Source organism: Polypterus senegalus, chromosome 4, assembly GCF_016835505.1.
Source record: "Polypterus senegalus isolate Bchr_013 chromosome 4, ASM1683550v1, whole genome shotgun sequence".
Lineage (NCBI taxonomy): Eukaryota > Metazoa > Chordata > Cladistia > Polypteriformes > Polypteridae > Polypterus > Polypterus senegalus.
In genome coordinates, this window is record NC_053157.1 from 60985940 (window position 1) to 61003833 (window position 17894).

The 17894-nt window shown below is 36.5% G+C and overlaps 1 protein-coding gene and 1 long non-coding RNA gene across 3 annotated transcripts in view; one reads left to right on the top strand and one right to left on the bottom strand.

Moving 5' to 3' along the window:
- Positions 1-17894, top strand: part of LOC120527383 (transient receptor potential cation channel subfamily M member 3-like) — an 881963-nt gene that overhangs the window by 849060 nt on the left and 15009 nt on the right. For both annotated transcript variants that reach the window (XM_039750735.1, XM_039750734.1), the window contains exon 9: positions 14377-14449. In XM_039750735.1, coding sequence (XP_039606669.1) covers positions 14377-14449 — 73 coding nt within the window. The remainder of the gene's footprint in view (positions 1-14376; positions 14450-17894) is intronic.
- On the bottom strand, positions 575-10309 carry LOC120527385. The gene is made up of 2 exons (XR_005633328.1): positions 10138-10309; positions 575-1176 (listed from the first exon to the last, which is right to left on the bottom strand). It is a non-coding gene; the product is annotated as an uncharacterized LOC120527385 (long non-coding RNA).

Sequence of the window (17894 nt, forward strand, 5' to 3'; positions counted from 1 at the left end):
CCATGCACCAAACACCCTTGTTCAATTCAGATCTTTCCCTTCTGAACGTCTCCTTCTGACTTTCCTCCTCTCCTCCCAAGCGTTGCTGCCTTCCTCCTGACTCCAGCTTCTCTATTCGAGGGAGGCGGCCTCTTTTATAGCCACCAGATAGCTGGAATTCCACCTCCAGGTGTGGTGGAAGTGCCGCATGAGCACCCAGAAGCACTCCCGGTGTCCCTGGAATTCCTTCTGGCAGCATTTCCACACCCAGGGTTCCACAATCCTCCAGGCACCCCCCTGTGGTGGCCACAGGCCCCAATAGCGTTGAGCTTCCATGCTTGGTTCCCAAGGCCCCCATACAGCTGCCCTCTTGTGGTCCAGGGGAGGTATAATCCCTTTCCTGGTCCTTCTAGGTGTCCTGGCCGGGCAGAACCCCCGGTTGTCCGTCACAGTGGTTATTTAATTAGATGGCTGTGCACACTGTGCGAATAAGTCAATCCATGTAGTTTGTAGAAATAAATTTCAGAAACCTGTTGGTGTCTACTGTTTTACATTGTGTTAATTGTTTTAAATGTTTCTTTATCACATGTGATTCTTGGTAACTTTTAGTAATCCAAGTCAACAGATGCACTTCTGATATTATAGTACAGTATACTGTGACTTAATTAGTTAATGGTATTATTTTACTGAAGACATTGAAAATTAAGAAGCTCTAAACTGTACAAATATTACAAATCAGTTCCACTTGTCAGTGGGTTGGTGTGGTTTACTGGGGGTGTTCACGGTTACACTGTCAGCCTATCTGTCTAAGGTTGTCATTTATTTTATACTGTGTCTTTTACAATGAGAATTACTGCAAAGTGAAATAGAATACAACTGATTACATAACAGAAAGAATAAAAAAGAGATATGACTCATCATGCCTGCAAATCATTACCTAGAAATAAATGCAAAGAAAACAAAAAAATATAATAGATTTCAAGGGACACAAGAAAGTCACACTGTCAATTTACATCAAAGTCTTCATGCTTAAGAAATATGCGCTTTGAAAATGAAAACAATCTAAACTTCATGGATTGTACTCAAGCATGCATAGATAAGAAAACTACTGATGTATGGTCCTTCAAGGAAAATGAAAGTTCTTCAGAGTGGCAGTGATAAGCACTGCAGCCATCCAGCTCCAGGTAGAGGACATCCCTGAAAGGATATACACAAAAAATAACAGCAAAGCAAAGAGCATGAGTACTTGTCAATTACAAATGTTATTTTAGAGTATAAACAAAGAATCAGAACTGATAAATTTAACATCATCAGAAACAATTAAATATTATATATGTGTATACATTGTAATTAGTTGTTTTGATTAAGAAAGGTGTTTTCTGGGGTAAAAGTTAATTTTGTACACAACATATCTATTTTTGCAATTTTACCTAATCTTTTTTTTTTTATAAAAGCCAGTAAGACACTTTGCACTCTGAGTGTATAATGTATGCACAATGTGAGGTCACACAAGTGACAGCTGTGTTTAAAATCATTTCAAAGACACGGAAATTATATTGTGGATGGAGAGAGCGACATGGATTCTGCATAAAATGCTTTCTTTCTTTCTCTTTTGTAATGGTGCCTGTTTTATTATTAAGTACACAGATTCTTTTCCTGTAGCCCCACAGTTATATATTGTACCTGTTTGTCTGTTCTTACACTTAACAGCGTTTTGGAATATACAGTTCACAGCTGCAATATACTTGCACCCAGGGTGTAGCTGCGTTTTTTCCAAAGTTATCAAAGTTCAGCAGCTCTAACTCAAAAAATGGGATTCAACAAAAGCCTGACTCGCAGAAATGATTCCACAGACAAAATATCTTCGTTTTTAAAAGTTTAGTTAAGTTTCAAAGTAAAACAGTTCACACAAAAAAGAAAATTAAAATAGCAAAAAAGGAAAAAATTAATGTTAAGAAAAATGTAGTTCTAGGCTTAATCTTGTTACATCTCAAATCGTTACTATTCACTTATCATTTTTGAACCATTTCATAACGGTCAGAAAACTATATGCTTATCCCATCTCTGAGAAGAAAATGGGTCTTTCAAGTCCCTGATTACTGGGACCTGTTCTAGACTCAACTGAATCTATTATCACACTGTTTCTCAGTTATATTAAGAAGGTTCTATCTCTTACTAACTTATAGAGGGAAAAGACTATACCATAAGCTATGACTATGAAAGAAATTTATATTCTATTCAAATTAAGCAAACATTAATAGGAGTTTAACTCAAAACTTTAACTTTCTAAAATTGGCTGTTACACAGGGCTATAGTTCAGCTTATTTATTACGAATGTTCTCTTGCCCTCACCCTTGATTGACCTAGCTGAGAAAGACCTCTGTTTCTGAGCCCACAGCATAGAAGAGACAAAAGCTGCAAGAAGGAAAACAGATTTAATATGTTTTCATTTTCCAACACCTATTGCCTTACACATACGCAATCAGAGTGTGGCAATGGCCATCCACACCATACAACTTGATCGTGCTAGCTGTTCAGTCTCACAGATTGTGGTTAACCTTGTAGTTACAGCAACTTAAACCTTTCTCATTAACTTCTCTCTCTCTCTCTCTCTCTCTCTGTCTATTTCTCTCAGGCCAACTCATTTGTCTGACCTTGTAAACCGTACTTCCTTATCCCCTTAAGCTGGTCTTACTAAATCTAAAGTATTGCCTATTCCATCCCCTAGGCTTTCTTCCTGCAGGAGGTTTATGCATCTACTTCCCTGGCGCCACACTTCTAAAGTGTATATGTGTTTCTTCACACTCAGAAGCTGCACTTCTATAACCAGTCAGATGTGGTCCATGACCTTATATTCAAAAGGGGATATAGTGAAGTAAAACCATAAAACACAGTAGTTCTTATCACTGAAAATATACATGCTAAAAACTGTAATGTCTCAGTTTCCAACACTTTTCATTTAGTACGTATGCTTAAAAACTTCAAACTCGTCCTTTAAAGGCATTGTACAGACAATTATCACAAAATGGCAGATGTTACAAACACACACAGCACACAGAGAAACAGCAGCAAACAAACATTAACAAAGTAAGTTCAAGAAAACAAATACATTTTGTGCAGTCCTAAATTCAGTTAATTTCTCTTCTTTCCTTAGAATAATTGTATTCCCCATTAGAGCACTGCTAAAGCAATCTTAACATAAACAGCTAGTGAGAACAGACACCTGCATGAAGAAACAATGACACAAAATACATTTATGAAAAATGGAGTTTAAGCTGAAATGACTGTGTAATAAGGCACCACTTTAAAATATACCTCAAAATTAGTACAAGTATTTGAGATCATAAGTAATATGCACATTTAAGTTCCTGTGTGAATACCATTTATTCTTAGTATTGTCTTGTTTAAAATGATTTACGATCTGCTGTCACTGCACTGTGTAGCAGGCATGGATATTAACCAGCACTACAGTACTTTCAAAAATTATACAGTACTTATGTGTTGAAATACAGTTGACATACAGAAAGTTAGAAATAAAATGCACTGCTGTAAATGATAGATAGATAGATAGATAGAATATGTAATTGGATTTATTTAAACATATGAACAGACAACAACAAGCACACTCCCCAAACCTCTGAAAAAAAGAGTCCAAAAAGCATTGTATTAAAAGCCAACAAAATCAAGGATTTCAACAAAGACAAAGAGAAATATACTTAACATAATGCACGGACCAAAGACTTCTAAAAAAGCAGCCCAACAAAGGAATGAATGATCAGAGGCCTAATTACAGCACGTGGGAATTTTACATCAATTAAGCCTCTCATCCAACCATCATTATAACTAATAAGATGCTTAATTACACTAGCAAAACCCAAGGCCAACATCATTGCTTTTGTTAGCTTAATTAACACACAATAACTTGTTAATAATGAGCAGTTAACACAAAAACTAATAAAGAAAAAATAATTGAAAAAAGGTAAAAAACAAAATACAAAGGTTGAAATCATGCAGAACCATAACATAATTGCACCACAATTAGTAGTAAGGTTGGAGTGGGAGTGTTGGTGAAATGTTTCCCATGTCGTAAACAGAACTGATTACTTTACATCAGGCAAATTGAGCATCACTACAACAGTGGCAGAAAAACCTTATTCTGCTTGTCCTCCTTAACCAAATCTTCACATAGCAGATGACCCCGGACTTATTTGTAATGACCACTCCAGACCCAGGCAGTATTGGTATAGAAATAAGTGAATAATAATGTTGGGTTCTAAAAATGTTTCATTGTTATATGTTAATGCCACAGTATTTCTCCTCTGAAGTGCAACAAATTGGCCATGCACAACACAGGTGCAATTTAGACTCTAAACATTTGCTTGAATAGTTTCTAACTTCAGTAGAGAGATAAATTAGTTTGAAATACATGAATGAATGGAGAGTTTTTCTAGGGACAGACAGAAAAAAAATTAAATGCAGGAAATTGTCAAGGATCCAATTAGTACAGTTCCTGGTTCACTGTCTTCAGGGCTTGTTGCATATATATTTTACTGCAGTTATTTTTTGAATTAATAGTTATCATCCAGTCTGAAGTGCACTAATTTGGTCTGTTTAAATCGGTTGAATTATTGTCATTTTTTGTTGTTTCTGATTGTTATTCATTTTCATGAACATCATTGTATTGTTGAGAGTGACTGCACCATTCCTATCAAAAGCTAAAATGTTTTATATTATCACTAGATACACTTATCTCTCAGTTAATAGAATAAATGTAAAAATGTTTGATATTTGATATCTCTTGCCCTATTGTACCCACCTATGCCTTTCCTCAGTATCCTCATGTATCAACGTCTCTTGCCTGGCACTTCTTCTCCCAATTGTGTTCCCATAAAGGCTGATTCTCAGACTCAGTCATTTCTAGGCACTTACTTGCCTCATGTCTGCTTTTTGACTACCAGCAATGATAGATGGGCCCTTATTACCCACAGTGAAAATATCACTTGTATACTTCACATTTCTGAAGGCAACTTGGGTTGTGCATCATTAGTATTTAGTGATGCAGTATTGCTACTGTAGGTAAGTCATTTGCTTTATCATCATTAAAATGCTGAGTTTTTACCTTCTTTTTGGAAAAATAGTCACAATTATTAATTTGATTTTCATAGCCCTAAAGTTCTGCGTCATCATCCCTACCACTGAGCCACTAAAACCAAACTGACCAATTTGAATACTTGGAGGGGCAGGACACACACACATTCAAAAATCTTGTCAATAATAATAATAATAATAATACATTTTATTTATATAGCACATTTCCCATCCTCAATAAATTTGTGCAGTCCTAATGTTTGTGTTGAGAAAAAATTCACCATTGTTTATCCATCCATCCATTATCCAACCCGCTATATCCTAACTACAGGGTCACGGGGGTCTGCTGGAGCCAATCCCAGCCAACACAGGGTGCAAGGCAGGAAGCAAACCCCGGGCAGGGCGCCAGCCAACCGCAGACCATTGTTTATCACATATCAAAGTTTTTCTTGTATGCACTTCCAAATATCATCGAGAAACAAATATGAAGAAGAAACAACTATAGTAAAGACTTTTGTTCGATTGTCTACGATAAAAGGTAAAAACTGTCTAAAATTCATACCAGAATAGTAGCAGAGATCAAATAAAAAAGGCACCTTTAGAATGACTAAACCCATAAGGTAACACAAACAGGAAGTCTTCCATAATTTTATTCAATGCCCAATGAGGAATGCACTTACTAGCCATATCATAGTCTGGTATAGCAACTGCAACTTGACAGATCACAACAACATTTACTGTATGGTGCGGAAAATTTGACAAGAAATGTCTAAAGAAAGAACTATTCATCATTTCCAGATAGACACTCTCCTGATTAAAAGTGTCTTTCCATTTTGTAAATGATTTTGCAACATTCAATACAATACCAGCAGGCTTGAAAGCAGATTTTACCCACCCAGGCAATAAACTTAAGTATTGTCATCTGTTTAACCTGTCACTAATACTCTATCATTTTGTAAATCAAGCAAATGTATTGTGTGTTTATTAGTTGCTTTATCTGGTACATGCTGCATTTTTATATTTTATTTTTTTCGTTGTTTTAGTTGAGGAACCACTGATATTATTTGTTTTTTTTCTTTGCCATTACTTTATTTCCTTACTTTATTTACTGATTAGAGGTTACTAAACTATTTTAATATTTCTCCAGCAGAAGGACTAGCAAAAAATCCTTTTCATTGTGCTGTAAATTATAATAAGAAACTGAATTTTTCTGAATTAATATTTGGCTTTTGTTCCTTTTCTATGGAGTAGAGACTCTTCTTTGAATTTTCAATGTTTGGACAAATAATACGTGCAACACTTGCACTTAAATAACGCTGCTGTTATCTTAACCCTCTGATGATTTTGCAGTCCACTAGTCAACACCAACCAGATATTGCTCTGTTTTTGTATTGTCTACACAGTTGGCCAATCCTGTCTGTTATCATGTTTTCTATCTGTCTGCTTAATTTCATGGCCATCATATTTTTGTTAAAGATTTTTCTGTATCAATCCTGATGATCACTTTCATTTAATGAAGTGTTAGATATTTTACAATAGTTACAGATGGTTAGTCAAACATAGCCATAATCAAAGAATAAAAAGAGAAAAAAATCAGTCATTAAGATTAAGAAATACTGCTGTCTTTAGAATCAAAAATAATACTAAAGTGTGCCAGCGTTAAAGAAATATGCATTATTTTTCTTTTCTTTATTGTTTGCCCAACTTGATCATTAGACTCACCATTAACGATGAGTGAAACAATCAAGTAATGTTTCCCATTGAGTTTGGCAACATTGTCACTAAAATTTGTTTCACATGCAATTTCATGAAACCTCTAAAAAGAGTTTTATTTGGGGTAGAAAGCAAGGTATATTCCTTAAGGCCTTGTTTACACTTCTCCACACTACATTAAAATCAGTTCAATTCTATGGCTCTCATTCACACTAGCACAGAAGAACACAGTGTGTCTTTTTAAATAGACCTGCTGCGTATTTTTTGTGTAAATTGCACCGAAGTACATCATCACGTACAATGCTGCATTTTCTCTACAATAAAACTGGCTGCATGGCAAGCCATCTCCTTGCTGTTACATAGCATACCTTTCCGGTTTCTTGATTCCAGTCGATGAGTACATTGGAGTATCACTTTTGTCTCTGACATATCTTTGTGGTTTCAATTACCAAGACTGTCATTGTAACTATCAAAGCAGGGGTCATACTACTAGAATAGTTACAACACATGTCTCATGGATCCATGAAATGTCAACATTTAACAGGAAATGACAGAAACTAAGCACCTTTCTTCCTGTGACAAATTTGCAGGATGCAAAAAATTGTGAAACATTTTAGCGTAAATTCAACTTCGTACAAAGCAGTGGTGTATCACTACTTACAATGCTTAGTGTTTATGCTGAACGTTGTCTTCCATTCATATCGCCTTCAAACCATAAATTTGGAAAAAAATACTAACAGACAATAATTAATCTCAATAGTAATTTTGTTTAAGGTCCAATAGTCAAACCATGAGTGATGTGATTAATCTCAGATCCCTGCAGAGAAAATGCATCTTCACAATAGTCAGATAGAACTGGTGATAATAAAGAAACATTGTTTAAGTGTTTCTGAATATATTGTTCCTCTAATTTCAACTCATGTACAGAAAAAAACATAGTCTTTAGGCAAATATGGTGAAGTATATGATGGAAAACTTCTAGCATTCCTAACATGTGACTATAAAGAGGAACTAATATGGAAGCATTATATAGTGTCTGCAAGAGTTTGGTTAATTCCCCTGTATATATGTGAAGCAAGTGTTTATTTACACCAATAATATTTAGTTAGTCCCTAAGCATTGGCAAACAACACACTGTTATTTTGCTTTCACATAAACAATATCTTGAAGATACAAATAATATTCTGTGTAGACATTATTCTTAATTATTTCACTTGTTTTAATTCCGAATTTGCTAATTTCTGCTAAACAAAGAAAATGTGATTACATTGTTCCTAAATATCAAATACTGTATATAATAGACACCTAGTGATGGCCCCAGCTAAATTTGATAATGTATTTGGATGGCCTTTCACACTCATTGTGAAGACGTTTTGTGCCTAAGATGGAAAACAGGCAGACCAATATGTAGAAGGTGTGAATTTTGGTTAATATAAGCTAGGGATATTTTGCAACATGCAAAAAAAAAAAAAAAAAAACAAAGATCTAGACTGGAAAAAAACTTGTCCCTAAAAATGAAATAGCTAATTTTTATCATTTTTTTGCTTTGTGCCCTCCCCTGCCATAACCCATCATTTATGGGGGAGGAATGAAAAAAAAAAAAAATTTCAATCTCCGGTTTTCGACAGATCTCTACGTTTTAGGGTCCTCTGATACTGAAATCATCGATATCTTGATGATGGGTTGTGTCTGTGTGTGTCACATTTTCTTGAGGACGGTCTAGGGTTAAAATGGCTGGGCAGAAAAATACCAAACTTAAAACTTAACCCTGTTATGACAGGACAATGTGCTGAATAGTTTTTGAGCCAAATTGTGCAAACGAAAGAGGCACTTTAGAAGAACCCTCAAATACCCTGATTCTGCAATTAATTATGAATTCTTCTGGTCAATTGCTATAGTAATGACCTATTTTATGATCAAAAAATATCAGCCTCATACCTGTAAATAATTATTAAATTGTTATAGAATAGTTGGGGATCTTGGTTACTAGGCCACAAAGCCTACTGATGCTCACGTCTGAATTGATTTCTTAATAAGATAAAAAGAAGTACATAAAAAGAATTTGACAAAAACTGTGTTTCAGCATATCCAAATATGGACCCTCCCACCGATGCCCACACCCTATTCAACCCACTCCACTCAATCTACCGTGAGACAACAAATTACAAAAGGAAGCGGGTAAGGAGATAATGAGGGAATCAACTCACGCTCACACACACACACAGCAACTAGGAGAGCTACAACAAAATGAGAAAAAAATGGAAAAGAAGAACTGCATCAGAGGGTAAACCCCAACTAGCTCTCAACTAACTGAACAGTATGAGGCCAGGTCTAGAAGGTAAAGACGGAGAGTTCAAGAAGGAGAAGATTATATGTAATAAACTTAAGTTATAGCGTAATGAAAATTGCATAATTAGATCTGGACCACCCTATATGTAACTTGTGAGGCTACCCCTTTAATAATATTATCCAGAATGCCGTGCAGTTGATGCAAACAAGCAGTAAAGAATCCATGTGTTTTAGTGTTGCGCTTTTTTGGTAGCAGTGGCAGTGAACAAGCAAAAGCATCCAATAAAAATTGTACTTTTGTATAAAGAGAGGTGTTCTAGAATCTATGGGGGGGGAGGGGGGGAATCCTTTGTAAATTCATATTTCCTGTCTGCCACAACCTGCTAGAAATTTTAATGTTCTCATATTTTATTCTATTCATTTCATCTCAGGGAGACACTGCAGCACAGTGGTTAGCACTGCTGCCTCACAGCTCAGGTGACTATTTAGCCACAATAATCAGTCCAGCATAGTTGACAGACATGTCCCCAGCTGCCAGCGACTCAATCCCTATTGACTTCAATGCATTTCACTGAATTTGGCGAAGTTCACAATCATTTATGGAATTTTGAGGCAAAGATAATACAATGGGGCTAGCTCTTCCCTAGTGCTTAGCACCAACAACAGAAATAAAGGACAAAATAGAATTTAAACTGTATTACAAGGAGCAGAGGTGTATTTTGGTGCAACGTAAAGGAGTTATATTGCCTTCTTGCATTTTAGTTAAGTGACCTATATTTGCTTTCAATAGTCCTTTGCTTTATCCCTCTTTTTAAAAGATCAATTAATTTTCTCAAAGGTATGAGTCATTAAACTAATGAAATGTAAACCATTGAAGTTATAACATACTTTAACAACTAATGCTGTCCACCATTGCCTAACTTGAAATGAGGGATTGCCATCAATGACCTGGTGTGGGATTCATTAAAACCTTAAGGATATTTTCAATTAAAACATGTGTCTGGTTTCCTTTTAAGCTCTACCTTCACTAACATTGCCTCTTAAACTCATCACACATTCTCTACTTACAGTAAATGCTTTTAAAGGCTGTTTCCTTGGCATATCATGTCCTCCTGTCCTCTCAGGCATTCCATACAAAGGTCCACTCGCCCACCTGAGTTTACTGTCATCTCTGTTCCTCTCAGTTTGCACCTCCACATGGAAATTAACACAATTAAGGTCACCTTTAATTCTAAACAGACTTTACACCCGGGGAACTTTTAAGGAAGTTTATCTGAACTAAATTAGATTTTGATTGAAATAATTGACTTCCCCATCCTGAGAGTCAATTTTCCCATTTAGGCAAATGAGAACATCTCTGTGTTTAATTTAAAGTTTATTTTAATACACAGAGTAATTATGCTTCATAATATGCATCCCGTTTTAAAAGGAAGATTCATAACATCCATTACAATTTCCAATAATAAAGTGTTGAGTGAGAAATATTGATTAGAACTGTAAAACTGCTTTTTCTCCTTTATAACATAATAGGTACAAAAGAATTTAACAAATATTAGCTGTTATATTGATTCAGTTTAGCTGCTCTATGTCATTTAATAAAAGGCTCACTCAAATAGATTTGCTTCTTTATAAACAAACTTGTTTACATTTTTTTTCTTATTGAGATACATTTATTTACAGCTGTTGGAGAGAATTAACTGAAGTATAGAAATGTATTTGAGATAATAGGGAAATGAATGCAGTGTGTTTGTATGCAGCTATTAAAGTGTTCAACTTGAATACACATAAGTGTGGAAAACCTGCAGTAGATTAGGTTATGATTACTGATAACCACATGTATAACACAGCATAACATTACATTTTAAAGATGGCTTAATCTGGTTGATGGTCACATGGGATCGAGAGCATACCTCAGCACCATTGAGGACAAGGGTAAAAACAGCCAAGGATGGGGCACCAATATACTGCAAAAACCTACAATCACAGTCGCACAGGGAACGATTTGGAATCACCAATTGGCCTAAGCTGCGTGTCATTGATAATGTGGGGGAAAACTGGTGCATCCAGTGGCGAAGCAAACAGACACAGGGAAAATGTGCAGACTCCATGCTGACAGCAAACAGGTGTAGGATGCAAACCAGGGTTTCTGCTTGCTATAATACCTCCTATATTAGGTACTAGCAAAATACCCGCGCTTCGCAGTGGAGAAGTAGTGTGTTAAAGAAGTTATGAAAAAGAAAAGGAAACATTTTAAAAATAACGTAACATGATTGTCAATGTAATTGTTTTGTCACTGTTATGAGTGTTGTTGTCATCAAGGATTTGATTATCATTATTTCTTTCAATCATTTTCATATTTGGAGGACATGTTGTGTTCAAGTTACACTCCGTGTTTGTCAACTGTTGTAAAGATAACCGGTTTCGGTACTCGTGAATCTAAGATGTTAAACAGGTATTCCCGGTATTAAGTTGTGGATTTTCCTGCGAATATTTAGCGGCAGCGTGTCTATGAACTTAATTTAAACTTAAGCTTTACACCTTGCTTTCCTATTGATATGTCAACGAAGACTTGTTCAGATTCAGAGGGTTGTTCATTTCTTACTGCATCAATAAACAGCTTGTCTTCCTCTTTATCTGAGACATCACACGCTACATGCACGGGTTTACCTTTCCCAATCCTGCAAAGTCAGTTCATGTGAGCCGCTCGGGGTACATGCATCGAAGGTTCTCAGCTGTGATTGTGCTATCTCATTCGATGTTGTGATGTCCACGGCTTTATTTAATGTTAGCTCAGACCCGGCACTTAAAAGTTTCTCTCGCACTTTTGCTGAGTTTGTGCCAAACACTATTCTATCTCTGACCATCTCATCTTCGTTTGCATAAGCACAATCCTTCACCAGCAATTTTAACTCCGTTACAAAGTGATGAAAAGTCTCGTTTATACCCTGCGTTCTCTCATTAAACTTGTATCTCGCGAATATCGTATTTGTCTTAAGCATGACAAACGCCAGCGGCAGCGCGTCTATGATTTAAATTTAAACCTAAATTAAAGTTAAGCTTTACACCTTGCTTTCCTATTCGTTTGCATAAGCACAGTCCTTCACCAGCAATTTTAACTCTGTTACAGCAATTTTAACTTCGTTACAAAGTGATCAAAAGTCTCGTTTATGCCCTGCGTCTTCTCATTAAACTTGTATCTCGCGAATATCGTATTTGTCTTAAGCATGACAAATGCCAGCGGCAGCGTGTCTATGAACTGAATGTAAACTTAAGGTTTACACCTTGCTTTGTTTCCGCAGTAGCTGAACTTATGAATATGCTTATACGCATCACTCGCTTCATATTCTTTTGCTGCCTTCTCAATTGTGTAATGCGTTTTTTGTTCAGCGCTATTTGGAGCTCTTCCTGGTTCTCTGCGTACTGCGACCCAGCACTTAAAAGTTTCTCTCGCACTTTCACTGAGTTTGTGCCAAACACTAGTCTATCCCTGACTATCTCATCTTGGTTTGCATAAGCACAGTCCTTCACCCGCGAATATTTAGCGGCAGTGTGTCTATTGGATTGCTGCCGATGGACGGCTTTATATGGGCAGACACTCAATTACGTGGGAGGCATGACGATGAGCGGCGCATTTCCGCCTCACACGGCGACTGAGCTGCAGGCTATGGCCATATGTATGTACAAAAGTAGGTTCCAGTTATGACCGTTACACGTAGAATTTCTAAATGAAACCTGCCCAACTTTTGTAAGTAAGCTGTAAGGAATGAGCCTGCCAAATTTCAGCCTTCTACCTACACGGGAAGTTGGAGAATTAGTGATGAGTCAGTCAGTGAGTCAGTCAGTGAGGGCTTTGCCTTTTATTAGTATAGATAATGTCCCAAGAATGCTTTCAGTCAGCCATAAAAAAGTTAGCAAATGTATATAGGTACTTTCAGGGACTAAAGGCTGTATTACATCACATAACATTTCCAGCAATTTCCATGTCATAGCCTTTATTTTGATACTCTTAAGAGAGTCAGAGAAACTCAGCGGTACACCCCAGTGATTCACGCCAACTAGTCTGTGATTAACTAAGAAAAAATTAAAAAGGTACTATGTATTTAAACTACAAAGTCCTGATCTTGTCTGCTCTAATAATAAATTTATTTTCCATGAATTTACCATATTGTTTAAATTATATGTTGTCAACTGCACACAGTTCAGAGCTTTTTTATTAGAGTATATTGTTTAACAGCCGACTATTGGTCTACAAGGTAAGTACACAATTTGTTCATTATTAATCTTTGGTGTCATAATGGTATTTCGTTAAAATCTGAGATTAAGTTTTGTGTGACTGTAATTAATTTACCTGAATTTGGTCACAGTTTGCTTTTGTGATTTTACCAGTCTTTTCACCTGGTTTATAATTGTTTTATTGCTGAATTGATTTCCCGACACCATAATATTAATAATTTCATGTTGACAAAGTTGCCAATAAAATTGTGAAGATATGTTTTTTTTTTTTTATTCACATTAATGATGTAATTTAATTGCAGAAGCTAGTCAAACGATTTTAGGAAGTTTTGTAAATTTGAAATAATTCAAAGCTCTATAAAATGCACACAATGCAGTATATAAAGGTTTGTCTGTTTTGTCACATTTGATGACTACTGTCATACCTTATATCATTCAATTCTAAGATACAGGATGACATTTTAGATCTAAATAACCATATTTAATGTACATAATGTCTATGTGTCATTTTAAATTTATCTCAATGAGAAGTTATTGAAGGCAAAGGTGAATACTTTTGCACAGTGTGTAACAGACAATATACAAATTAGAAAAAAATCTAATTCTTGCTTAGAGGATCTGTGCAAAACTTTTTCAAAACCTGGCAGGATCTAATCAATAACATTTTAGATTAAGCTCTTAAAGCACTGAGGAAGCAGATTCACTTCCCATTTCATTTTCTTCCCCGTTTATCTTTATCTGCTTATTAAACTTATCAATGTACTTATTTTTACTAGCTTTAAGTTTTAATCTGTTGCCCATGCTCTCTTTCTCAGGAGTGGGGGTTGATTTGTTTTTAATCCTAATTTTGTATAAATTAATATATTTGTATGAAATGATTACAATAAAATCAATAAAATAATAAAATAGATAATAAACACACACATATAAATATATAATTAAAATGGAATCACCAATTCATCAATTTGCGTTTTCATCATTAAGATCTTGTCAGCACTAGGATTCAACCCACCTTTGTCCCATAAAGATGCCATTAATTTAAGAATGTTTTTCTCTTTTATTTCCAAACTGCAGATCACTGTATTTAGAATGGGGTCTGAAGGACATCAAGACATCGATTTAGCTATCCTGACTGCACTTCTTAAAGGTAACTTATTACTGATCTTCACACCAGACTTTCAATTTGACACTTCTTATTTGAATGCATAAAGATATTTTCATCACGCTGTACATAATGTTTGAACCATCCATCTCTTGGAAAAGGGTCGTCAGCTATTAATCATTATGACAGACTGATACTTCTCTGCTTGATCCTTGCTTTGTTTGAACCTGTAATTTTCCCTTTATAAGCCTCTGTGCTGCCTTTCATTTGCAAATCAACATTTTCACATTTCTAGTGGTGAAACAAAGACCCTTTCAATGGAAACTGACATATAGCTCTGGGGTTACAGAAATCATTGAAAATTAGATCATTAGAAACATTACAACCACACAGGCCACAATTAAGACTAATTAAACTCCATGGCTGTGTGATTTTAAAGCATTTACCTAAACAGAAAAGCACATCATGGTTTTTCTAGCAACTTTCCATTTCTGTATATCTCCAGAGAAAATCTACATAATCCGTCATACTCCACACTTTTCTGCATTGAAATATTAAGTTTTTTTTTATTTGGTAAAACACATCATTACGAAAAAAAGGAGTAAGAGAAAAACACATACATGTGTGCTCAGTCATTCTGAGCCAGTTTAGAATCACCATTTTATATAACCTACATACCTTTAAGATTTGAAAGAAACTAGATTATGTGGGGGAAAACTGAAGTAGACATTGGAAGAATGTGCATATTTCACCTAGTCAGTGGCCAGGCCAGGATTCAAATCTATTACTCTTGAGCAGAATTTAAACTAACCACTGTGCTACCCCATTTCATGACGGAACAGTGCTCTATTCTGGATGCAGAATTTATTCCATGCACCTCTCATCATGGCCTTTGTGGATGAGCCCTCACATCCACATGCACTTAATATGTCACATACTGTAAGTACCAGGACTTATTTGCTTTCTCAAAAAAACTTCATTGTCAGTATTTAATTTACATTTACAACATCTGCATTCTGTACTCAGTGTTAAACAGACTGATATTATTGCTGTAATGGTCAATAAAAATAAATAATTTTCAATTTGTGCAAAAATGTCCATCAACCAAAAACTAGTGAAATGTACTCCTGCTTACTCATTGTATTTTTTTTTTTTTGTACTTTTATGGTCAGCAAAATGAAAATGCAAAAGAATACTCTGTTTTAGCATAACCTTCAGTGTCATTGGAATTTAAAGCTTGAAGTCTTTAAAAAGTAAAGGCAACATGTCACCAAACTTCTTTTTCTGGAATGGATGAGAAGAGTTTATGATAGTCTAAATATTCTTTGTGACCAGAAGAGGGCACCACAGAGTACCAAGCCCAACATACAGTAATCTCCAACACATTGTTGTGATAAAATAAAGGGTATATTCACACACAGAACCTGTTTTACGATCACTTCTCCAAATATAACCAAAATTATACAATAAATCTAAACAATTATTCCTCCTTTCTACCTCTGCTGGGTCTGGCTTTAAAGGATCCTGCTGTCTCACATCAGGGAGAAGTAGCAGGCTCCTTTTAGGCAAGACCCGGGAATATTTCTGGTACCATGCCATGTCTTCCAAAAAGCACTTCCAGGCCAAAAAGAAAAGTAGGGAGGTCCTCCCCAAACAGCAAGCTCTATCGGTACCCAGGGACACCAACAGGTCTACACTTCAGGATTTCCCAAGCAACTCTATAGGTGTCCCGACTGAGCTCCCACACTAGGACCGCCACCACTTAGCGTATGGGGGATGATACAATTCCAGATCCTCAGCTTCTGTTAGTTTGTCAGCTAAATGATACTGGTCAGACACAAAGTTTTTTCTCTGCCCAACCTGCAAATTCGTTTGACCTTCCGCTCTGGCCTACCGTCCGGGTAATAAATCCTCCTCCTTCTCGGTCGGGATGCTCTTTTGCTCTTTCTCCTCTTATACCTTCTACATAAAGAGATATTATACACTTTAAAGAAAAATCATTAAGAGCTGTTGCTAAGGTTTTTATGTATGAAACTTGCTAGAAAACAGTGAAGTGTAGCTTTGAACTTTAACCATAAATAATGTATTCTGTATAGTATGTAATGCAGGAGTGGGCAATATCAGTCCTGGAGGGCCGCAGTGGCTGCAGGTTTTCATTCCAACCCAATTGCTTAATTAGAAGCCAATCCTTCTTAATCACAGACCTTATTTAATGTTATGGCTTCTTAGTCTGCAATGTTAGGTTCTGAAATCATATATTCTTTCCTTTTCAAGGATATCATTCAAATGATTTGAAGCCTAAAATGGATCATTTTCAAGCTGTCACATTTTCTCTTTAGTGTTTTGTGAAAGAATCAGTCTCAATACATGAAAAAAAGTTTGGAGTAGCCACCCATATATTGTCCCTGGCTGCAAAATGGCAATGAAATAAGCCAATATGTGCTCTGGTTGAGTTCCAAACTGAACTGCCTTCAGTTGTGAGATGATGATGGCTTTAAAGGCAGAAACCGGAAGTGATGTCATATTGAGCCCGGAACTGGAAGTGACATTGCTCTTGGCGCCGGAACCAGAAATGACCTCAATCATGGCACCGGAAGTGGAATTGACGTCAGTCTTAGCGGCGGAAGTGGAAGTGACACTGTTGATGTTAAGTCAGGTTTTCCTGTATCTTGCCTGCAGAGATAACAGCAATAGGTTTAGTGCACCCTGCCACCCCTTGGCCTGGAAGGTAATCCAACCTCCATTTGGTCCACTCAGCTTCCTCCTAATCACAAGGTGTGTGACACGGCCACAGCCCAGACCCATTGGGTCGGGTGTACCTGTCTGTGAGGTCGTGGTTCCAGGAAAAGGCATTGGCATTGGCGTGTAGTATTCCTCAACAAAAACTACTGAAAACTTGTAAGGCTGTAGGTCTAAAAACCACCTTGTGACCCGTGAGTTCGAGTCCTTGTGTACTGCCACCAACTGTAAAGGTGCATGGTCCGTCACCAAGGTGAACTCACATCCCAAGAGGTAGTACCTCAGCTGAGTAATCACCCATTTAATTGCCAAAGCCTTTGACTAATCTAAAGTAAAATTTCTTAATACAAAGACCGACTTCCACTAGCAACAGCAATTCAGCTTGAACCTGCTGTGTTCCTTCCAAGTGCTGGAATAGATGACAACGCCATCGAAGTAGCACTTTGTCCACTAGATGCTGGAAGGTTGCAGGTGCCCCATGTAATCCGAATGAAAGAACATGATACTGCCAGTGTCCACTAGGGGTACTAAACACTGTTTTTTCCTTTGCGGAATCCGTTAAGGGAACCTGCCGGTACCCCTTTGTCATATCTAAGGTAGTCAAAAATTTAGCTTGTCCTAGCCACTAGTTGTTCACTTGTTCACTTGCGGCATCGGATATGCATCGAATTGGGAGACTTGGTTAAGCCATCAGAGGCCATTGCAAAATCTTCCATCAGGCTTTCTGACCAAAATGATAGGACTGGACCAG